General features: G+C 40.1%; 1 protein-coding gene across 2 annotated transcripts in view; it reads left to right on the top strand.

Annotated features, from left to right (window-relative positions):
- EPHA4 (EPH receptor A4) overlaps positions 1-18,645 on the top strand; it is a 140,845-nt gene extending 122,200 nt beyond the window's left edge. The window contains exons 12-19 of one of the 2 annotated variants that reach the window (XM_044913762.1): positions 1,603-1,664; positions 2,117-2,326; positions 2,669-2,671; positions 4,194-4,343; positions 8,171-8,364; positions 11,663-11,818; positions 12,174-13,115; positions 17,182-18,645. In XM_044913762.1, the coding sequence (XP_044769697.1) occupies positions 1,603-1,664; positions 2,117-2,326; positions 2,669-2,671; positions 4,194-4,343; positions 8,171-8,364; positions 11,663-11,818; positions 12,174-12,288 (890 nt within the window). In that variant the 3' untranslated portion in view covers positions 12,289-13,115; positions 17,182-18,645. The remainder of the gene's footprint in view (positions 1-1,602; positions 1,665-2,116; positions 2,327-2,668; positions 2,672-4,193; positions 4,344-8,170; positions 8,365-11,662; positions 11,819-12,173; positions 13,116-17,181) is intronic. The other variant, XM_021703231.1, reaches the window with a different exon arrangement.
- The last annotated feature ends 1,335 nt before the right edge of the window (positions 18,646-19,980 follow it).

Raw genomic sequence — 19,980 nt, 5'->3', positions numbered from 1 at the left:
TAAAACTCATTTAGATGCATTTGCTCTGTCTGTGGCCACAGATGTAGAGGGTAAAAGAATCTAAAACTGAGAGCTGCTTATGTATTATATTGAGGGAGGACAGAAAAGGTGTAGAGAGACCACTCCCTCCATCCAAGGGGGGAGACCGGAAGTGGTTTTTGTTCATCCTTTGATCTACACTGAACTTTCCGGTTTTTCTGCGAGTTTTCGTTCATCACTGAAAATAAGTCTCCATGGTATTGTTTCCTCATACAAAAGTTTTACCTTGGAAAGATTTCATAGACATGGCACCAAACACACAGTGGGGAAAAAAAAAAAAGAAAGGTAACTTGGACGGCTTTGAAATGGAAAACTTCTGCTCTTCCTAATTTTTCCCTCTGAAATGAAGACATTTCCCCTCTCCCCCACATCAGAAGAGGGTCTGTTCTGGGTGGGAAAGGTATTAGTTTAGAATAATTACAGGAACTTTTCAGCAGTGGCATATCCTAGTCCATTTTTCCCGACTGAATGTCTAAGTCCAAACATTCCACAAGTACAGCAATGAAAGTGAATATTTTTGATTTATCAAACTAGCATTTTATTTTCCTCCCAGGGAATCTTTTATGTTCTCTTTGCTTTAACCCATCCTTTAGTAAAATATGGAGGATTTATGTTCCCACCCCCACCCCTCCCACAAATACCATTTAGAAAGAAGGAATATCAGACCTTGAGGCCATTGCCAGCAATTAAGAAACTAAAGAATGGTTCTTATTTCCTAAGTTCCTCGGAACACCAAAGTGAAATGAGAGGATTGTTTCCCCTCACTTCTCCCAAACCTTAAAATAATTTGTTCTCTTTATGGGGGTGGGGGGAACAGGTGAGGGGGAGCAAGAATGTTCTAGTACTGAATTAACTTTCTGTCTCAGATGAAATAATTTACTGAACCTTTTCTCTGAATTTTGTTGTTTGTTGTTACTGAGGTTGTCAGCTTAAGGGAGTAAATAGAATTAAGTTTTTTTTATAGAAAGGAAAGGGAAAAGCAAGGATACAGCTCCTGACCCGAGCAAGGCAGGCGGGCGGAGGTGGGGGGAGGGGGCGGTTAATATTGTGCAGGCTTGAGCTGTAAGATGTGTCTGAGTCATGACGTATTCGGCGTAGTTACTGCTCCCAGAAACTTGGGTTTCTCTAAATAAGTAAAAAAGTTTCTCTGTCCATTGATTGCTTTAGCATCACACAAGTGGCTCTTCTGGGGACAAAATAAATTAATTATCCTAAAGATTTTTTTCGCCTTTACACAGGCCTGCCCATTTATCTTCTTCCCCTTTTGCTTGAGAGAGCAATTATCCGTTCATGTGCTCCCTGGATACCGGAGGCCACTTTAGTTAAAGACCTTGTCAACAAGCCACCCAAAGGGTTAACCTTCCAGATGGAATTTAAACCTACCCGTCCTTTTAATATTTCATTCCTAGCCCCCCACAGCTGAGGCATAAGCTTGGCTTGTTTTAATTAAATTAGATCGCGCAAGACAGGTGTCTTGGCAGTAAAATTGTGCACAGCCCATTTTTATCTCATTAACTGCAGTGCTCATCAAGGGTTTTGTGTTTTTCTTTCTGAAAACTCTAGGTAAACCAGTAATGATCATAACAGAGTACATGGAGAATGGCTCCTTGGATGCATTCCTCAGGGTACGTGACTACTTTATATTAAATCCAAGAATGTTGGTATTTAGAAGACTCTAACAGACTCCTTGTGTCCATTCTGTTTGGTTGTATTCATGGACTTTTTTAATGGGGCTAGGGAAGAAGAGGAGACATAGAGAATGATGTGATTTTTAAAGGCTGTTAAATAATCCATGTTCAATGAAGGTAGTATTAGATTTATTCTTGCCTTGTAGGGCTGTTTGAGCCATAGATTCATTAGAGTTGGATAATTTCCATCTACCACGGGAAGCAAACCCAGTTCCTGGGATACACTCTACTAAAGAATTAGTGACTTCGATCAGAAAGGCCCGGAAATAATGTTGAGTTTCATTGCATACTTGATACAGATATCAAAAAAGATCCAAGTAATAAATGCTTGGTGAAAATTAATTTGGCCTAATGCTAATGAGATTGTTTCTCATTCCTTTCCTATGCAGAAGAATGATGGCAGATTTACTGTCATTCAGCTGGTGGGCATGCTTCGTGGCATCGGGTCCGGGATGAAGTACTTATCTGATATGAGCTATGTGCATCGAGATCTAGCTGCACGGAATATTCTGGTAAATAGCAACTTGGTCTGCAAAGTGTCTGATTTTGGCATGTCACGAGTGCTTGAGGATGATCCGGAAGCCGCTTACACCACCAGGGTAAGGAGGATTTACGACCTCTGGGTTTTGACTCTGATGAAAACTGTTCCTCTTTTCTCACTTTGATGTTTAAGCCCTTTGGGATTTTGTAAGTTTCCTCATCATTCAGAGCCTCTTCATTTCCATGCGTTCATTTTTAAGCCATGTTTCTGAGGGGTTTTGAAACTGCCTCAAGATGTGTGACTACTTTAAAAACTGCAAACTAGAGCTTTACTTACTGCATCTTCTACACTTAATTTTTCTTCCCTTCCTTCCTTCTCTCCTGTTTTAGATTTCCTCCTTGGTTCTTTTCTATTATTAAAACATTTTCTTATTTTAAACAAGACAGAGCCATGTTCCTAGTTGGTTGGCTACTGAATCTGAGAATGTAGATACAGGATTTATAAAACATTTACACTATGCAAGGATTTTTAGTATCTAATGGCCTTCATTTTACTACTGGTAGATAAGTTGGATTAGGGCACAGTTAAGAGTTATCAGTATACAGTTAATGGCTATGCTATCTTAGCTGGACAACCTGAATATAAGATACTAATGGAATAAACAGAATCATAAAAGTTATTGGCCGTTAGGGCTGGCACTGCTGAAATCATTGGGAAGCGGACAGTTATCAGCCATTTTCCTCCTTTGATGCTCATTTTGCATTAGCAATCCTAAGCACTGTTTTTTGTTTGTTTGGTTGTTTGGTTATTTTTTTTTTTCCTTGTAGGGTTCAGTTTCTTTGGCTCTAGTTTTGATTCTTACACATATATCCACTTTTGAATTCTAAGTCCATTCACTTAGGAAAGAATGCATCTTTGTGAATGCTAAAGATCTTTAATTCTTTTTCCAGTATTTGGAGAAAGGAAAGTTAAAAGGAGGCTTCTAGAATGATGCATTTACACAGCTAAAACCTTAGCCAAATAGTTAAGGAAGGTAGAAGGCAGCACAAGCATCCTTCTGTATGGAACAAGTAGAAATGTAAGACACTGGGTTTTCAGAGTAAACTCCAGTGAATCAGTGAAATTTCTAATACAATTTATTGTCTTGTTTAGTAGCCTTACTAAAGCAAACTTTCAAATGATGTTCTCTTGAACAGCTTGAGGGTCTGAATTCAAGTTAAATTAATTTCCCCAGATGAAACCTTAAGAAATTTGAAACTCAGTGAAAGGTGTTTACCTTTCACATAAGCATAATCAAACAATAGATATTTGAGGCAAAAAAAAACAAAACAAGAAAACAGCATTTTAAACTTTTCCTGAGTAATATTCAATTGCTTTACCATTTTTGCAGGTGCCCTCACTCTATTAAAGACAGTAACAGCTCTAACATCTGGTATTTGGCTTTTGCTAAGAGCCTATGTAATGTATTATCTTCTAACCATGTTAAACATGTTTCTCATGCTGTATAAAAGTAGGATCACAGTGTGGTGGATAGAAATTTTCATATTTAACTTCCGTAGTTCAGGATTTCAGAAGCAGTATTAAATATTGCCTCTGTGTTGCTGAGTGAAAGAATCCAACAAGAAGTCAAAATGAGTATCCACGGCACATCCATTGATATACCATGATGACATATGCATTTTGTAAAAGCTGAGATTCCCTTTCTTCTCCAATATTGCCTGAAGCAGAGCTCAGGTAATAGGTAGACGTTTTAAAAATAAATAAACAGATTACTTATTCACTTCCCTGTGACTAAAGAAAACATATGAGGAGAGAAGTATCTCAATCTAGAAGACTAGTTAAAATAAACAAGTCTCTTACCGTTGTTTGGAGAGCTATCTCAGGAATGCTGTTGCCCTGCTTGGCAAACAGTAACAACGTTCAGTGACTGAAATGGCACATCAGTGATGTACTTAGGGAATAACTTATGGCTTGAATGTTCACAGGGTGGCAAGATTCCTATCCGGTGGACCGCGCCAGAAGCAATTGCCTATCGTAAATTCACATCAGCGAGTGATGTATGGAGCTATGGAATCGTTATGTGGGAAGTGATGTCGTATGGAGAGAGACCCTATTGGGATATGTCCAATCAAGATGTGAGTCTTTATGTTCTAAAATATATGTCTTTGCATTGAGACTCAGGAAGGATCGCATCAGCGTATGGTGGAGTGAGGGCTGAGCTTGAAATGATACACGAAATGCAAGATTCTCAACACAAATGCATGTAGTAATCTAGTTAAACCTTATGGTCATGGATTTCAAGGCCTGAAATTACATAGCTTAAATGGGATAGTATGGAAGACAGATTCAATAGATTTGTAGATAGGTGCATAGGTGGATAGATGAGTGAAAGGAACGGTATTTTACTTGATTAATGCTCAAATCCATACCGAAACAAAATTCAACTTTGAATCTTAATAAAATACAAGGGTATATGAAAAACACAAATTTCGCATGTGAAAAAATTGACACCACAAGTTTATTGGGAGAAAGCTAGTGAATATTTTAAAGCTGGCATAGTTGTAATCAGAGCTTGCCCCTTGAGGACTCTAAAATAAAGCTTCACTAAATGACCCTTTGTAAATTATGCACATCCCTTTAAATGTACCATCTGGACTACTTCGTAAGGGAGTATCCACAATGCCTGCAATTTCAGAAGAGCATTCAATAATGACACTAATAAGATTCCAGAGTAATAGAATTTAATTGCAAACATCTCCAGTGCAAAAGGGGAAAAAAGCAAAAACAAAAATCTTAGACCAGGGAGTCCTCCCAGGAAACTTGTTAGTTACTTACACGTGTGAAGTAAAATATTAGCAGAGAGTGTTTACAAAGGCATGGCATTTAATTCATCAATGATAAAAATTAGAGTTTGGGAAAAAATCTTCTTTTACAAAATTCTCTCTGAGGTGGAATGCCCCCTGCCCATCTGCCTTGTCCTGGAGCAACAGGAAGTTGCCAAGTCTTGACAATTAAACGAAGAACCAGGTGCACTCAAGAAATAGGATGCTGGTTGCCTTGTCAATAAAAGACTGTTCAGAGCTCTAGAGAAGCTAATGCACTCCGTGTCTAGTGGGGCAAAAAAGAATTCTCTAGCCAGATTAAGAGGAGTGATAGTGTCGACATTGTGTTATCTGCATGTTACAAAGAAAGGCTCATAGCAGGTAGGAAGAAAGCCAGCAGCTAGCATAACTGATAGGTAATTGCAAGCTGGGGGAAAAAACAACAACTATAGAGGTGAGTGGTATGTAATCTATTGTTTGGGTATGATTGTGTCACAGACACCTTCCAGGTCCTACCTTGTAGCAACATTTGGTTTCAGATTAGAGACTTTCGGAGGGACAAAAACAACCTACACGAGCAAGTAGTGCATACGTTTGCTCATTTAATGATTTGATACTTAAACCTTATTTAGTTGAGAGTCATGACCAAATGCTCATAAAAGCAGAGGATCTAAAGATGACGTCCATTTTCCTACCCTAAATATTTTCAGGCCTGCAGTTTTGACAGTCCTGCATTCTATGAAAACAGTTTTTATTGTTTTAAACTTTCAGTTGTCTGGCTGCATCCATGAAGAACATCTGAAGCCATTTCTCTCCCCCAAATAATATTGATCAGTCATTCACATGTATTTGTCTCTGTTGGGTTCTGTGTAGAACGGGGATCAATAGGAAATAGAATCAAAATAGCTATTGAAAATATGGCAGACTTACCAAGTTTTTTGTTTGTTTTGCTCTTCAGCCCCCTCGCCCCCAAAACATTCAGCAGCAAACTGAGAAAATATGCTTTGTTAACCCACAAGCCATCTTCCAAGCTGGCAGTGGAGAGTGAGCTAATGAAAGAGTACTAAGCAGTCTGAGGGTTTATAACAAATTGTGTTACCCTGGCGTTAGCCCAATATTGCTCTCATTCTCATCAATTCAATGTAAAATGTTTTCATCAAGTCTAGAGTCAACACCATGCACCTGGAAAGATAAAAGAAAGTCAGAAGATCAAACTGACTTAATGTAATTGCTAGAAGTAAATAGAATAATGTTTAGTAAGATAGCATATAGACGTCTACACTAGAAGGAGTGGTAAATAGTACTAATATAACAGGATGTTGGCAAAGATACATGGCAGAAAAAGGATCAGAGGGCTTAACAAGTCACAGGATGGTGGTTAAACTGTGTGCTGGCTAAAAAGACAATAGTCATATTGATACATAGAAACTGGATCCAACCCAATGAACTGTTTTCTGTTGAAGACCAATTGTTGGGCAGTAAATAACCCCCCTGGCAGGGTGAACCCAATGTGGTCATTGAGATGGGTACAGCTCTGGTTGTTTCACTGACAGCTACCATTTTGGTAGAGAAAAAAAAAAAAGCAAAACTGATTTAAAACAAAACTTGTAAAAAATCTCCAAACAAACAAAAGCACATCCAGAATTTCATAGGAGCCCCATAAATACTGCTGATGAGTAGCCAAGAAGTTATGAAATAATTCCCCTCCTTAAATTTGGCATGAGTCATACGATATTACATTACTGGGATTCACGCCCTGAAGAAGGGGGGCTTAGCAAGATGCCAATAAGAAAAAATACCATAATACCTGTGAAGACAGATTAGAAAAATTAGAATGAGAAGAAAGACTGTTGAATGGTCTGCTTATGTCTTATTAAGCAGGGAGAACTCTGGGCAATAAGACAATTACCATCTACCATTATAACTTCTTTCCTTAATTGTGTAAGGATCCCCTTCAAAATGTGAATGCCCTAAAAAAAATTTGTTTGTTTAATTTTCTTTGCTAACACTTTTTTTCAAATCTACTTACTAACACTTTTTTTTTTTTAATATTTTATTTATTTGACAGAGAGAGAGAGATAGCGAGAGCAGGAACACAAGCAGGGGGAGCAGGAGAGGGAGAAGCAGACTCCCCGCCAAGCAGGGAGTCCTATGCGGGGCTTGATCCCAGGACCCTGGGATTATGACCTGAGCCGAAGGCAGATGCTTAACGACTGAGCCACCCAGGCGCCCCTTACTAACACTTTTTAACAGGGTCAATTGACAGCCAACTGAGACCAAGGATGAGATATAGGACTGGTGTATTGGTGTGTTGTGGTCTTCCAAAAATAAAAATGGTTGGGCATCTGGAGGGTTTGAGGAGCGTGCTATTTGAGAGAGTGGTAGTGTCTTCTGGATTGGGAAGTCTGGAAGGTGGGCTCCTGTATTTGACCCATGAGCTGTCTGAGCAAGAAGACAGAGGCTTAAAATGATACAAAGGGACTTCCATCTTGGACGAAACTATTAATGCTTTTTTTTTTTTTTTTAAGATTTTATTTATTTATTTGACAGAGAGAGACACAGTGAGAGAGAGAACACAAGCAGGGGGAGTGGGAGAGGGAAAAGCAGGCTTCCCACCGAGCAGGGAGCCCGATGCGGGGCTCGATCCCAGGACCCTGGGATCATGACCTGAGCCGAAGGCAGTCACTTAACCATATGAGCCACCCAGGCGCCCCATTATTAATGCTTCTTAAGGAAGGTCTTTAACACTAGGTTAGAGTCTCTTCTGCTAAGAGGATTTAGCTGCTGCTGGATAGGAGAAGGGGGAGGGTCATTGCCATGTGATCTCCTAGGGCCAGGCCACCACCAGGTTGTTGATCTGATTATGTTCTAACCACTTGGGAACACTGATTAATCTTCCCTTTAGAATTTCAGATTGGCAATTGCCTGCCATCTGAAAACACCGCGTATCAGCAGCTGGCTTCCCTGCCCTGTTGCCAGCAATACTCAGCTCCAGCAGTGGCTTCTGTGAAGACATTGGTGCTGTTCTCATGCTCAAGCTTGCTGGCAACTGAATGTACCGGGAACTTGCCTGTCAGGAGGGTAGATCTCTAACAACAGCTTCCCTGGCAGCTTATATATCATTCTGTTGTCTTTGGTAGGTGATTAAAGCCATTGAGGAAGGCTATCGGCTACCCCCTCCCATGGACTGCCCCATTGCACTCCATCAGCTGATGCTAGACTGCTGGCAGAAGGAGCGGAGTGACAGGCCAAAATTCGGGCAGATTGTCAACATGTTGGACAAACTCATCCGCAACCCCAACAGCTTGAAGAGGACGGGGACCGAGAGCTCCAGGTCGGCCATGCTTGCTTAATAGTGATGTATGAAAGGATACATTAGAGGTGGCAGGCGAGTGCTGGCTCCCTGGAATTCCTGCCTATTTGTCAGAGGCCACTGCACAGCTCTCTGCAACCGGGGTGGCTTCTTTCTCAGTTAATGGAGTATGTATGATGGTTTTGCTCACCATGTTGAGGAGCCTAACACCTGTCGGGCCTCGAACAGTCATAAGAAAAACAAATTTAAAAAAACAGAACCAAAATAACAACAAAAACAAACCAACAACAAAGAAAGAGCAAAGGTGCTTATTTGATGATGCTAGACCTGAACATTTAGGAAGAGAGATGACATGGACTTTGGGAAGACATGATGGTCACTAGAAGCTATATTTGGGGAAGGGAAAGGAACACTGGGTTAGTAAAAAATAAGAAGGAGTCGAGGACAGCTCTTCATGCACTGTAGTGTTAAGTTGACTTATAAAGTATTATAGGTGCTTATAGGCTTTACAGCAAGAAATTCATTTGGTTTTAGTTCTTAAAGTTTCTCTTTTTTGAGTCTTTCACGAGTAGAAGGAAACAGGGCCCACATAGAAAGTGATCAGGTTACAAAGCATGCGGATGAATGTTTTGAGAGGGGTTTTAAAAAATGAATAGAATGGAACCACCTGTGAAAGAGGTAGTTATTTCATTGGAAAGAGCAAAAGGAAGAAGCATTTATCAGTTCAGAAAGGAGGTAAGGATATTGCAAGTCCTGTAATTCAATAGGAACTTTTCTACTTGGAGACTGGGCCTCACTAGTGTAAGTTTCAGTATCCCTACATACCTGTTCCATCCGAAAGGGAATAGACCACCATTGCTATTAAATGATTTAAGATCAGCATAAGATGACCAGCTGCTTCAGGCCTGCAAGAAGTGAGGCATTGACTCACCTCCAAATCTGTACTTCTCCAAGGTTCTCATTCATCACATGACCCTGAGTTAAAAATAGGAGAACGTTTTTCCCACGATATCCAAGACCTTCTAGTCTTTGTCAGTGCTATGAGCATCTCCTCCAGTCTTCTGAAGACTTAGCCTAATGATTGTCGTATATACTGATTATTAGAAAGCATGAAGAAAAGAATCTGGATCAGAAAGCAGAGATACCCTCTATTCTTTTAGGCTTTCAGATCCCTTAGCACCAGCCACAATCCCAAGAGCTTCATGATCAAGCTCTTCAAGAAATAACACTGGGCTGAATTCACATTTTATTTCTGCCACTTGATAGCCAAGTGACTTAAAAAGAAAAAAAAATCTCCTGGCATTTCTGGGCTATTTTTTGTTCTTCAGTTCTCTGAGAGGTGTAACAGGCCTCTTCTATTCCAAGGTGAACATCCTTCAGCTTTTGGATCTCCAGCTCCAGATCCCATGAATTCTGTCTGAGCGGCCTAAGGCCCGTTCATTGGTACTTGGTGCTTCTCCTGCTGGTAGAAACTCTTCAGTTACTCATGTTGCATAATGTGTGCTTTGTACCATTTATGCAGAACAAATTGAGAACAAATTGAGTTATTGGATATACTCTTCTCAATTCTAAATTTTTCTCACTGATGGTACTTTAGTAGTTTCGGTGCTTATTACTGCTTGCTGATAATGGGATGTAGTATAACATTGTATGTGATTCAGCACAAAATTGGGCAAATGTCATGGTGTTCCACAAAGAGCACAGAGATTTCCAGAACAAGCTTCAGAGTGACCCTTAGAGTTAATTGTTATTGAGTGAGGATATTTTCATCCTCAGGTCATTTTGACCTTGTCAGGTACCTCGAGCCTACATGTGGCCCTATTAATGCTCTTGGCTTAAAGTTAGAAATGCAAACTATTGGTCTTTGTCTAATGATAGATATTACTTATAAACATTAATACTAATCTCTAAAATCCTCTGTGGTGGTACTTGCTATTGGGGGAAGAATTAAATCCTGATTATTCTTGCTATAAAAATTTACAGAATTTTACTCAGAAAATGAATTGAAATAATGTACATAAAAGGTCACAAAGGCAAGCTACTATTTGGACACAAAACTGATAAAACATGTCTTTGGTAAAATAGTTATATAAGAAAGAAGTAATGCAAATTAAAGTAACAGGTAAAACTTATAAAACAAACAGTGGAATTGAATTAATTCTGCTATGTAGAAAATTAATCAAGGCATTATACTGACTTAATTTTGTTTTCATAGGAAAATAATTTTTTTGGCTAAAAATTCAGTAATGATAATATTCTGATTTAGTGTTTATATTCAAGCAACACAGTCTCAGGATGAAAATTAGGTCAGAATGTTAAGATCAACTGCATTCTATAATTTCTAGGGAAATGGGAGTTCAAGAAAATTTAACTAAACAAGTAGCTGCGTCGCTCTACAGGAGATTAAAGTAAAGGCAGTATAAAATACCCTGTGAAGGTCTACCCAATAATTATTAAGTAGTTTGATGTTGAAGATGACTATAATTCCCCTAATAAAGGCTTCCATAAATAGATATTTTATCGTATATCAATATCATGCCTTCAACTGTTGTCACTCTTGACGATGACCTAACATAAAACACCTGGCCTGAGAAATGAGTAAACTAATAAATAACTTAATAAAAAGTGTTTAGAATTCGTTGGAATCATTATCTAAGAGGGAATACGAGAAGCACATTCCACAGTCCAAGCGGTGATCAAAGTGGCCATTCTTCCTTCCCGTCTTGGCACATGTGCTGGTCAGGCATGGGCTGATTAAAGAGGGCATTAACTCCCTGCTGTCCCAAGTTTGTTTGAATGCACTGAGCCTGCTTGCAAACCTGGCTGGGAGCATGCTGGACTTGAACTCTTGCTGTTTTCTCTGCTTCATCGAATCTGGCAAGTTGGAAGCTCACAATTTTCCTTACTCATACTTCACTAGGGTTTCCATAGATGCTGTCCTGAAGTATGTAATACTCCGTACCAGCAGGGACTGCACTCTTCCTGCAAAGGCTGAGCCAGGTTCAGCCACAAGGTCTCCCGCAATCTTTGCCCCAGGCGAGGGTATTGAAAGACCTGTACGATCGTTAATGTACGAAGAGGTCCACATAAAACAAATGCAGGAAGTGGAATTACGAACAGATAAAGTGATGGATACACGCTTTTAGCAACTTTGTGAAATTAGGGGCAAAAAACCCTCCTGATGCCATTTGACGATAGGTAGTCCCTCTAAAAAGCCTGTCCTTGGCATTTCAGTGCCTGTCTTAGGCAATCTGACTTCTGAGTCTTGCCGTCTAACTGATAATACTTGTCTGTCTCCAATTCCTCGTTCCCTTACCAGACCTAACACTGCCTTGTTGGACCCAAGCTCCCCTGAATTCTCCGCCGTGGTATCAGTGGGCGATTGGCTCCAGGCCATTAAAATGGACCGGTATAAGGATAACTTCACGGCTGCTGGTTATACCACCTTAGAGGCTGTAGTGCACATGAACCAGGAGTAAGTACTCAGCGATGTAACACCAAAGGGTAAATCTAGATTTAATAGTATTTTTTTTTTGTTTGCTTTGAGCTGCATTATCATCCTCCTCATTTAAAAAAAACAAAAACAAAAACAAACCCCCAAAAAACCAAACTGGAATGCCTTTCATTTTGATTGAGTATAATTTTCCAGAGCCTCAAAAGCACCTACATTGTTGTGTTAAATTGCTTAATTAAACATTTTAATACACCTGCCTCGTTGTGCTGTATGAATTGTGGCTGTTTTCAAATGTGTGTCTGCATGAAGCCCGGAAACGAGATTCTGCACCCTCGTAACTTTTTCTCTCCGTCTTTTTTTCTCCCCCTACCTACAGTGACCTGGCAAGAATTGGCATCACAGCTGTCACACACCAGAATAAGATTTTGAGCAGTGTCCAGGCGATGAGAACCCAAATGCAACAGATCCACGGCAGAATGGTTCCTGTCTGAGCCAGTACTGACTAAACTCGAAACTCTTGAAATTAGTTTACCTCATCCATGCACTTTAATTGAAGAACTGCACTTTTTTTACTTCGTCTTCGCCCTCTGAAATTAAGGAAAAAAAAAAAAATCGAATACCTGCAGTGTTGCTTGGTGTACAGATCGCCTAAACTGTGGGGCTTCGCAGAAATGACAGCCGTCGTTTGAAATTAGACCTGGAACAAATTGTTTCTCAGAAGTACTCCGTCCATCACCAGTTTGTAAAATACATGTACGTATATAAATAGAACACCACCTCCGAGTTTTGATGCCGCATTTGCTGCCAGACACTGAGCTTCTCTGAGGCATCCTTGATCCTCTCTCCATTGGGAATTACAACTGCAGTATTTTGTTTGTGGCGTAAATGACAGTCATCCTGCTTTCACTGGAATGGATACCACGCCCAGGAACATTCTGGAAGGACTCAGTTGTAGCTTTTAAGGCTTGGTCCATACCATGGGAAACAACCTAGGTGAAAACCACGTGGCTCATCAGTGTTGCTCCTTCAGTGCTCAGGCCACCTGGTGGCTTACAGTGGTGACATAACGGGCTGGAAAGAAAAGGAAAGTAGATTTCAAATAATAATAATAATAATTAATAATAATAAAACCCAAGCACCTCCCCCTCACTGGACAAACAAGGTCTGTTTCTTTGGGCCTGAGGCTGTGCCATATAAAGTCGTATTTTGGGACTCTACAAACTTATTGTAACTACCTTATGGATAGCGGACCGTGACAATCTTGAATAGGGAACTTTCACACTTCCCTCCTTTAAAGAAGCAAACCCAAGCCCACAAGGTAAGGCAAACCCCACCCCCAAAAAAAACAAAAACAAAAACAAAACCAGCAATGAATCTTTCTCCAGTGTAAACTTTTTTCTCAACTTGATCTAATTTGAAACACTGAGCAATACATATTCTTTCATGTCTGTCATTTAGTTTGGGGTTCTTTCAAGATTTCAGTCCTCTCTTAACAATGGGAGAAGAGACCAGTGTCGAAAACAGTATGGCTTCCCAGCTGTTCTACCAGGAAAAAGTGAGTTAGGAACTATATGAAGTCAGGTTTGGGAACGTGGCACCTAGAGCCTCGCTGGCTTTGCTTTCTCTCACACACAGTTCCTCTTGCCTTTTGGTGCCCTCCATTCATGCCACAAATATTTACTGAGTATCTGTTGGGAACCAGGTAATCACCTCTAACCTTGGGTCATGCCTTACTCTTTGGAGACTTTGCTACAATTGAGAAGTACTGGGAGATCTGTCCATTATTCTCACTTTCTGTCCTGCTCCAGTAACCCCTGCACCAAACAGGGTCAACTGGGGAGGATTTACCTAGAAGTCAATAGTGAGGCTTAGAATTCACCTTGACATCCTCATTATCAAAATGTGACCTACTGGAAAACATGCTTCTCATCCGTCAAGACCACTAGACCTAGATGCTTCTATTTTAATCCCAGAATTTTCTTCTTGAAACGTGAATTAAATGGCTTTGTTTATTCCTAGAAACAGCCTAACTTTTTTGACTGGACAAATTTTAACTTCTTAAACTCTTTCATTTTCACCACTTTTAAACATGAGCTTGGCTGATTTTAATGACCTTCCCCCACCCCCTTGGTTTTATGCTGAAAGCTATTTTTCATAGAGCAAGGCATGTTCAATTTGATGCTGTCAAATCATGACAGTTTAGTAAAAACCTTTTTGCAACATTGGTTGTAAAAGCTTTTCTGTTCAGAAGGAATGTGAAATTTGTTTTTTTTTTAAACTACTCCAACCATTTTTGTTTTATCACCACTTTTGCTGAACCCTAAGAGTTCTAGATATTCATGTTCAAAGGTGACAAATATAGGTGGTTTTTTGCTTGCTGTAAAAAAAAAAAATTATATATATATTTCCTTCCTCTGGAAGGGTATGGAGTATTTTCAATCTCCACAGACCAATTCAAATAAGGTAACGTGATGGCATTATCTTGGAAGTCAAAAGAATGTTTCCTTGCATACATTGAATAACTAGAAGTTTTGCTTTCAAGACAACAATGTAAGATGAGGTATTTTTCTACACACTGAACATACTCAAAGCAGAACATTTCAAAAGAGAGAGTGTGTCAGTTGTAAGATATCCAATTGTAAGATATCCAGGTTAATGCTGGACACTATACCGTGGGCATGGTGTTATTTCTCAGGGCATGTTTTCTGTATGTGCAGGATAATCAGGCAAGGCTTGAAATCTTACTACATGTAAAAGGTTGCCTTCTGGATCTTAATTTTAATACACTGTAGAGTCCAGGCCAATGGGAAGGCCAAAAGAGGGCTTTCTAAGTGCCTAAAATAATATCCAGTAACAGCCGAAGTGAAAGTCTACTGCTTCTGTGACGTTACACATTTTCTAAGAGAAAGAGGAGGACAATAGGAATGTTCCATTGTTTCCCAGGACATGGAGGCAGGCTCTGGCATCTAGACAGCTATGGATTCTAAAGCCAACTGAGATGTTGACACTGGGAAATTCACTCCATGTTTCTTTATAACTCAGTCCCTCCACCTGTAAATTAGAGATAATGATACTTTAATAATAACACCTTTCCTAACACATGGCATTGTTGTAAGTGTATATGAAATGCTCTTATGTAGAATGCACTGAACTTCACAGAAGGAAGGTGTACTCTTCCTCCAGTGTTTTCCAAGTGTTACTCATCCATCTTTCACTTGCGAACCCAAATGTTGTATTGCAACATGCCAGAGTGGGGTGAAGTGAAGTTCAGTGGTAGGAGCCATGCAGATGAAGCTGCTTCACCTTGAGTGGATTTGTGAGGGTTTGATTTAAACATGTATCTCTACAAAAGGTGGCAGACCTATCCAATACTCCTTTATCATTTAGCCTTGAAACTCATGACATTGTTATTTTATAATGGAAAAGGGTGAAATGCACAAGCGAGACCCCGTTGTAACGAAAAGAACTGGATGGTAAGACACTTTGATGTCTTCATAATGGATTCAAAGGAACCATGTTTTGTTTATTTAGTCACAATAAAAGTCACATCTTTCCCTCATGATGCCACATAGACCACAGGCTTTGGTCTTTGTTCAAGCAGTTCCCCACAAATAAGGAGTTGTCTGAATTCAAAAGAGCAAAGGTTTCTTTTTCTCTGCTCTATAGAGTATTCTGGCATCAACTAGATATAATCCTTCACATTCCCACACTTCTCACTTCAAACGTCCAACCCGTTCGATGTACACACTGAGTCCCCAAATAGCCTACTTCCTATTGTGAACTATTGAAGAGTGTTGGTGAACTGACGGGACAGACGTATTTTGGGGACTCCTTTTTCTCCTCTAAGAATGGAATTTCTAGCAGCAAAACAAAATCATCTTCAAAAAGTGGCATATCCATATGGTGTTGGTTGTACTCCATCAGTCTTGAGGTCATACTTATGTTCTCCTTGTCCTGCATGTAAATTCATGCCTGCCTAGTGCAAGCCCTGCACATTTGATAGACTTACTAATCTGCAGAGAAGACAAAGCTGGAAAAGTAGATCCGGGTCCTTTCATTTTCTTCATAATTGTCAAAATGAATGATGTTGACAAATGGCTTCTTGAAGGGCTTGGTAGTTATAACCTCACCCACACTTAGAATTTTAAATTGCTTAAGAAGTCATCTCTATCTGAATATTTTATAAGAAAACTATTTCTCTCTCTAAATAAAGTATTTCCTACAAGACTAAATAATGGTTATTTACCTCAAAGAAACTAAATTTGATTTATAGCTCATACACAATAAACACACATACGTACAAAACAAATAAATAATTGGTTTAATAAAATAAGCAAAATTGTCTGTGAAGATAGATTCTGGTCTTAATCCTTTGCTCTCCACCTGAGGTCATCCACTGCCAATCATAGCCATTGTGGTGGGAGATATGGTGTCCAAAGCAATCTTGGTGGTCAGTTGTCACAAAGGAAAGAAGAGAAATTGGTTATTTTGGTTCGTGTTGATTATTGAGAGGACAATGAGGAGCCACAATGATTCCATTGCATCGTGCTGATCTTGTTCTGTTCTAGACTGATTGGACAGCTGAGATTGATCAGTTCTTGGTGGGCTCAAGCCCCCCAAACCTTTCTTGCTGGCACGCCAGACGTCACCCTGTGCCATAGCCCCAACGCTCCCTCTCTGTGCCTGTTACATGCAGCGTGTATGAATCCTTTACTAGATACTCTCCTTCATTAGAGGTTACTTTTTAGGAAAAAACATTCAGTGCTTTTTATCTCTTGGTTTGCATTTTTTCAGTCATAGCGTTGAATATTGGCGGATTGTGGTGTTTCCAGATTTGTTCCCAAGATACGTAATTTCCCTTTCTGGAAAGGCTGAGTGCTAGTAGCTGGGGCTTTTCCGGTAGTGCAAGTTGCCTTTCACATCCTTTTACCAACTATAAGCCTTTCTGCTCTTGCACAATTCTTCCAAGTCAGAATTTTCGTTTCCACAGAGAGACTGTTCACACAGTGGTTAAGGCATGGCTGTAGACTCAGACTGTGTGGGTTCTAATCCCAGCTTTGCTCTTTCACAATGTAGGACGTGACCCTGAGCAGGTAGCTCAGCTTTGCTATGATTCGATGACCTCATCCGTATGATAGGGGTAGGACTGGTACCTTCCTCGAGTTGTTATAATTAAGCTATTAATAGACATTTTTTCTTGTTGCTACTCTAGTTGTCATTTTTCCGAGGAGGAAAGCAAGAACTCAACGCTCTCCCTCCTGAACTACTACTTTCTGAGCCGTACCAACTTCTCCGTGCTTCTCTTCTTTCTTGCAATATTGGCTGACAACTGGCTGGCACTACTGGCTGCTGTTTTGTCTAAACTCTTGTTCTTTTCTCTACAGGGAGTAGACTCTGCTATCTTGGCCTCACAGCCCTTCCTGTTGATTACAAAGCCCAGAGAAGAAAACAGAACACACCCTCCTTAGTCCCTTCGAAACGCGTTTCTTCTGCTTCTGCTATGCCAGTTCTGGAGCAAAGACACTGATGAAACACCACCCATACCCGAGAAGAATACCTGGATGACGTCCGAATCTCCTTTCCCAGTGAAAGAAACCGCAACCGTGCAAGGTTCAGCACAGGGTCTCCCGTCGCATTGAGGAATGTACTGTCTCGCAGCACCAGCTCCGCAGAGCCCTTGTTCCTAAACCCCTTGTGGTTTTATTTATATGTTTTTCCATATCTCACTCCTGTACGTCGCTGCTGCCTTGGTGTGGCAGCGAGTGACCCAAGGCTGACAGGTTGTACCATGGACACCAGGTTAGGTGCCACCACACAAAACAAAGCCAGTTCCCATGAGCTGCCTATGATATGCATTGCTGAAGTAACATTTTACCCAGGGTGTGCCATTGCCGTGATATAAATATATTTTTTTTCCTAGACTAACTATGAGCTGACTATCTCTTTTGATGTGTGTACATAGGTGTGAGTGTGTGCGTCAGCGGGTGTATGTGCGTGTGAGTGTAGAACCTCATGCTTAGAACTGCCTGTGAATGTTGTGGAATGAGACACCCGGAGAGTTCTGGTTTCTCGCCAGTTCGGAGATGAAGAGCCACGTGAGGTGGTGGGCCTGGAAGACCGCGCCCGTCCCCTTAGAAAGACAGCCCGGAAATGTCCAATGTCCTGTATCTAGAAGTGTGTTTTGTAGCTGCCACACTAACCTTAATATGTAAGTCTACAGCTTTGGATGGAGGCAATGTCACCTCAGCGGTGGGGTAATTTGAGAGTATAAATCCATTCAGGTGACAACCCATCATCTAAATCACTAATTCCGATTGAACTACTCATCTGAGTCGCCGGTTTCTTGATGGAGAGAGAGAGAAGGGGATGGAATTTGTCTGGTAACCCCAAATGGAACAGAAGCAGCCTTTGTTTTCCTGCATAAATGGACTCGTTGAATGCGAACAAAATATATGCAATTCATATACTTCCGGAGATGAACGTAGACGCGCGTGTCAGCTTTGAGATGATGTGTCCTGGATTAATACTTTGTCTCTCAATGTCACAGAAAAATACATGCCAGTGACTCTTGAGGTTAGCATAGTCGGGATTAAATGTCCCCAAGTGATTTCAGGTTCCCCATTTATAGGAAGAGTTCTACAGTTATCAATATGCAGCTAACTCCGATGGCCCTTAGCCTTCTAGGATCTGAGGTCCGGTGTGTGAAGATTCAGTTCTGATAGGATACGTATACCAAACTCCAGCCAACATACTGCCATTTTTCATAATCTGAGTGGCTGCCTTGCTTATTCTAAACTATGGTTGCAGAAACTGTGGCCATTTGCATAAGCTATACCATCAAATCAGGGGAAAAAATGGGAAAAAAAAAAAAAGATTCTGAACCCTATGTTGTTGAATAAGTAGAGAAAATCATCAATAAATATTTATTACATTCTGACAGGGTGTGTGGCATTGTATTCTCATAGCTATGCCAGAGTGACAAAGTTAATTCACCCCTTTTTGGGGACTTTAATGTATTTTTAAAGGGATGTGCCTATGCATTGATGCCTGAAAAATATGTATAAAGAAATGAGGTTGAATCTCTGAGCTGGTCATCTTTCCCCAGAGGTCAGGGCAGGAGGCCAACTTCAGGGACTGTATCTAGCCCCATTAGCGAGTGCTGGCCTAGTGAGTTCAGATGCTCGATCTTGCTCAGATCTTCCATTAGGCAGCATTAAGCTGTTCCCCTGCACCAAATCAAGTAGCTTCACCATGTGTCTGCTGGCCCCAAATTATTTTTAACAGTCATGGATGAAATTTTCTGGTGTGCTGAAAAAGTTATTTTCAAGACAGGTTGTGCTCACTACACTGCTGGTGTGTGTGTTTTGAGAACTCTTGTATTCAATCTGTGAAGGATATGTGTATTAATCCATACACGCTTATAGCCTCAATATTTGTCTGAAGACCCTCAAATTCTGACCAATAAAGGAAAGTTCTAGAAGCAATATTTTCACTTATTTAGCATTCTCCAAATAACATCAAGCATTGATACACACTGAAGAGTGCATTTATTTTTTGTATCACTCCAAGTATGTTGGAATATGCAAGGACTGTGGTTAAAATTAGAATGTATAAGGCATATTATAATTTAGTTCATACCGAAAAGGAAATTAACAGAACATTGCTTGGTTCCTACATGTTCCGAAAATTGAGCGATCTCTTTGAGTTAGACATAGATTTTCTATTTTGTTTTATTTTGTCAAGGTATTTTTCTTCCCTTCATGAACTTTAGGTACACATAACTTATGTCATTTATTTATGGTCTTTTATACCTAGTTTGTAAAATTGTAAAATAGCAAACTAAATGCAAAGAGTTTGCATTTGAAAATAATAAAGTAGTTGCCATATACAGACCTGGAATCCAGTTGTCTCTTTTAAATAATTTTTCTGTATGCCTGCTGTTCCTAAATCAATTAATTCTTGATTGTCATTTGGTTAGAACATAAAAATCTTCAGTTCTAATTGAGTGTGCTTAGTGAGAGGATAAAAAGCATTGACTTCTAAACAGCCCTTGCCCTTAAGAACAATACATTAGCAAATCAGACTTAGGTTTTATGAGATCCTGTAAGTATCCCAGTGTAATTAAGACTATGGTCTTTGGTTGGAATGTAGGGCCCCCCACTTACTATTGATAATGCAATTTA

Source organism: Neomonachus schauinslandi, chromosome 3 (assembly GCF_002201575.2).
Source record: "Neomonachus schauinslandi chromosome 3, ASM220157v2, whole genome shotgun sequence".
NCBI lineage: Eukaryota > Metazoa > Chordata > Mammalia > Carnivora > Phocidae > Neomonachus > Neomonachus schauinslandi.
Note: the sequence above shows the minus strand (reverse complement) of the source record. Positions and strands in the feature narration are given on the sequence as shown.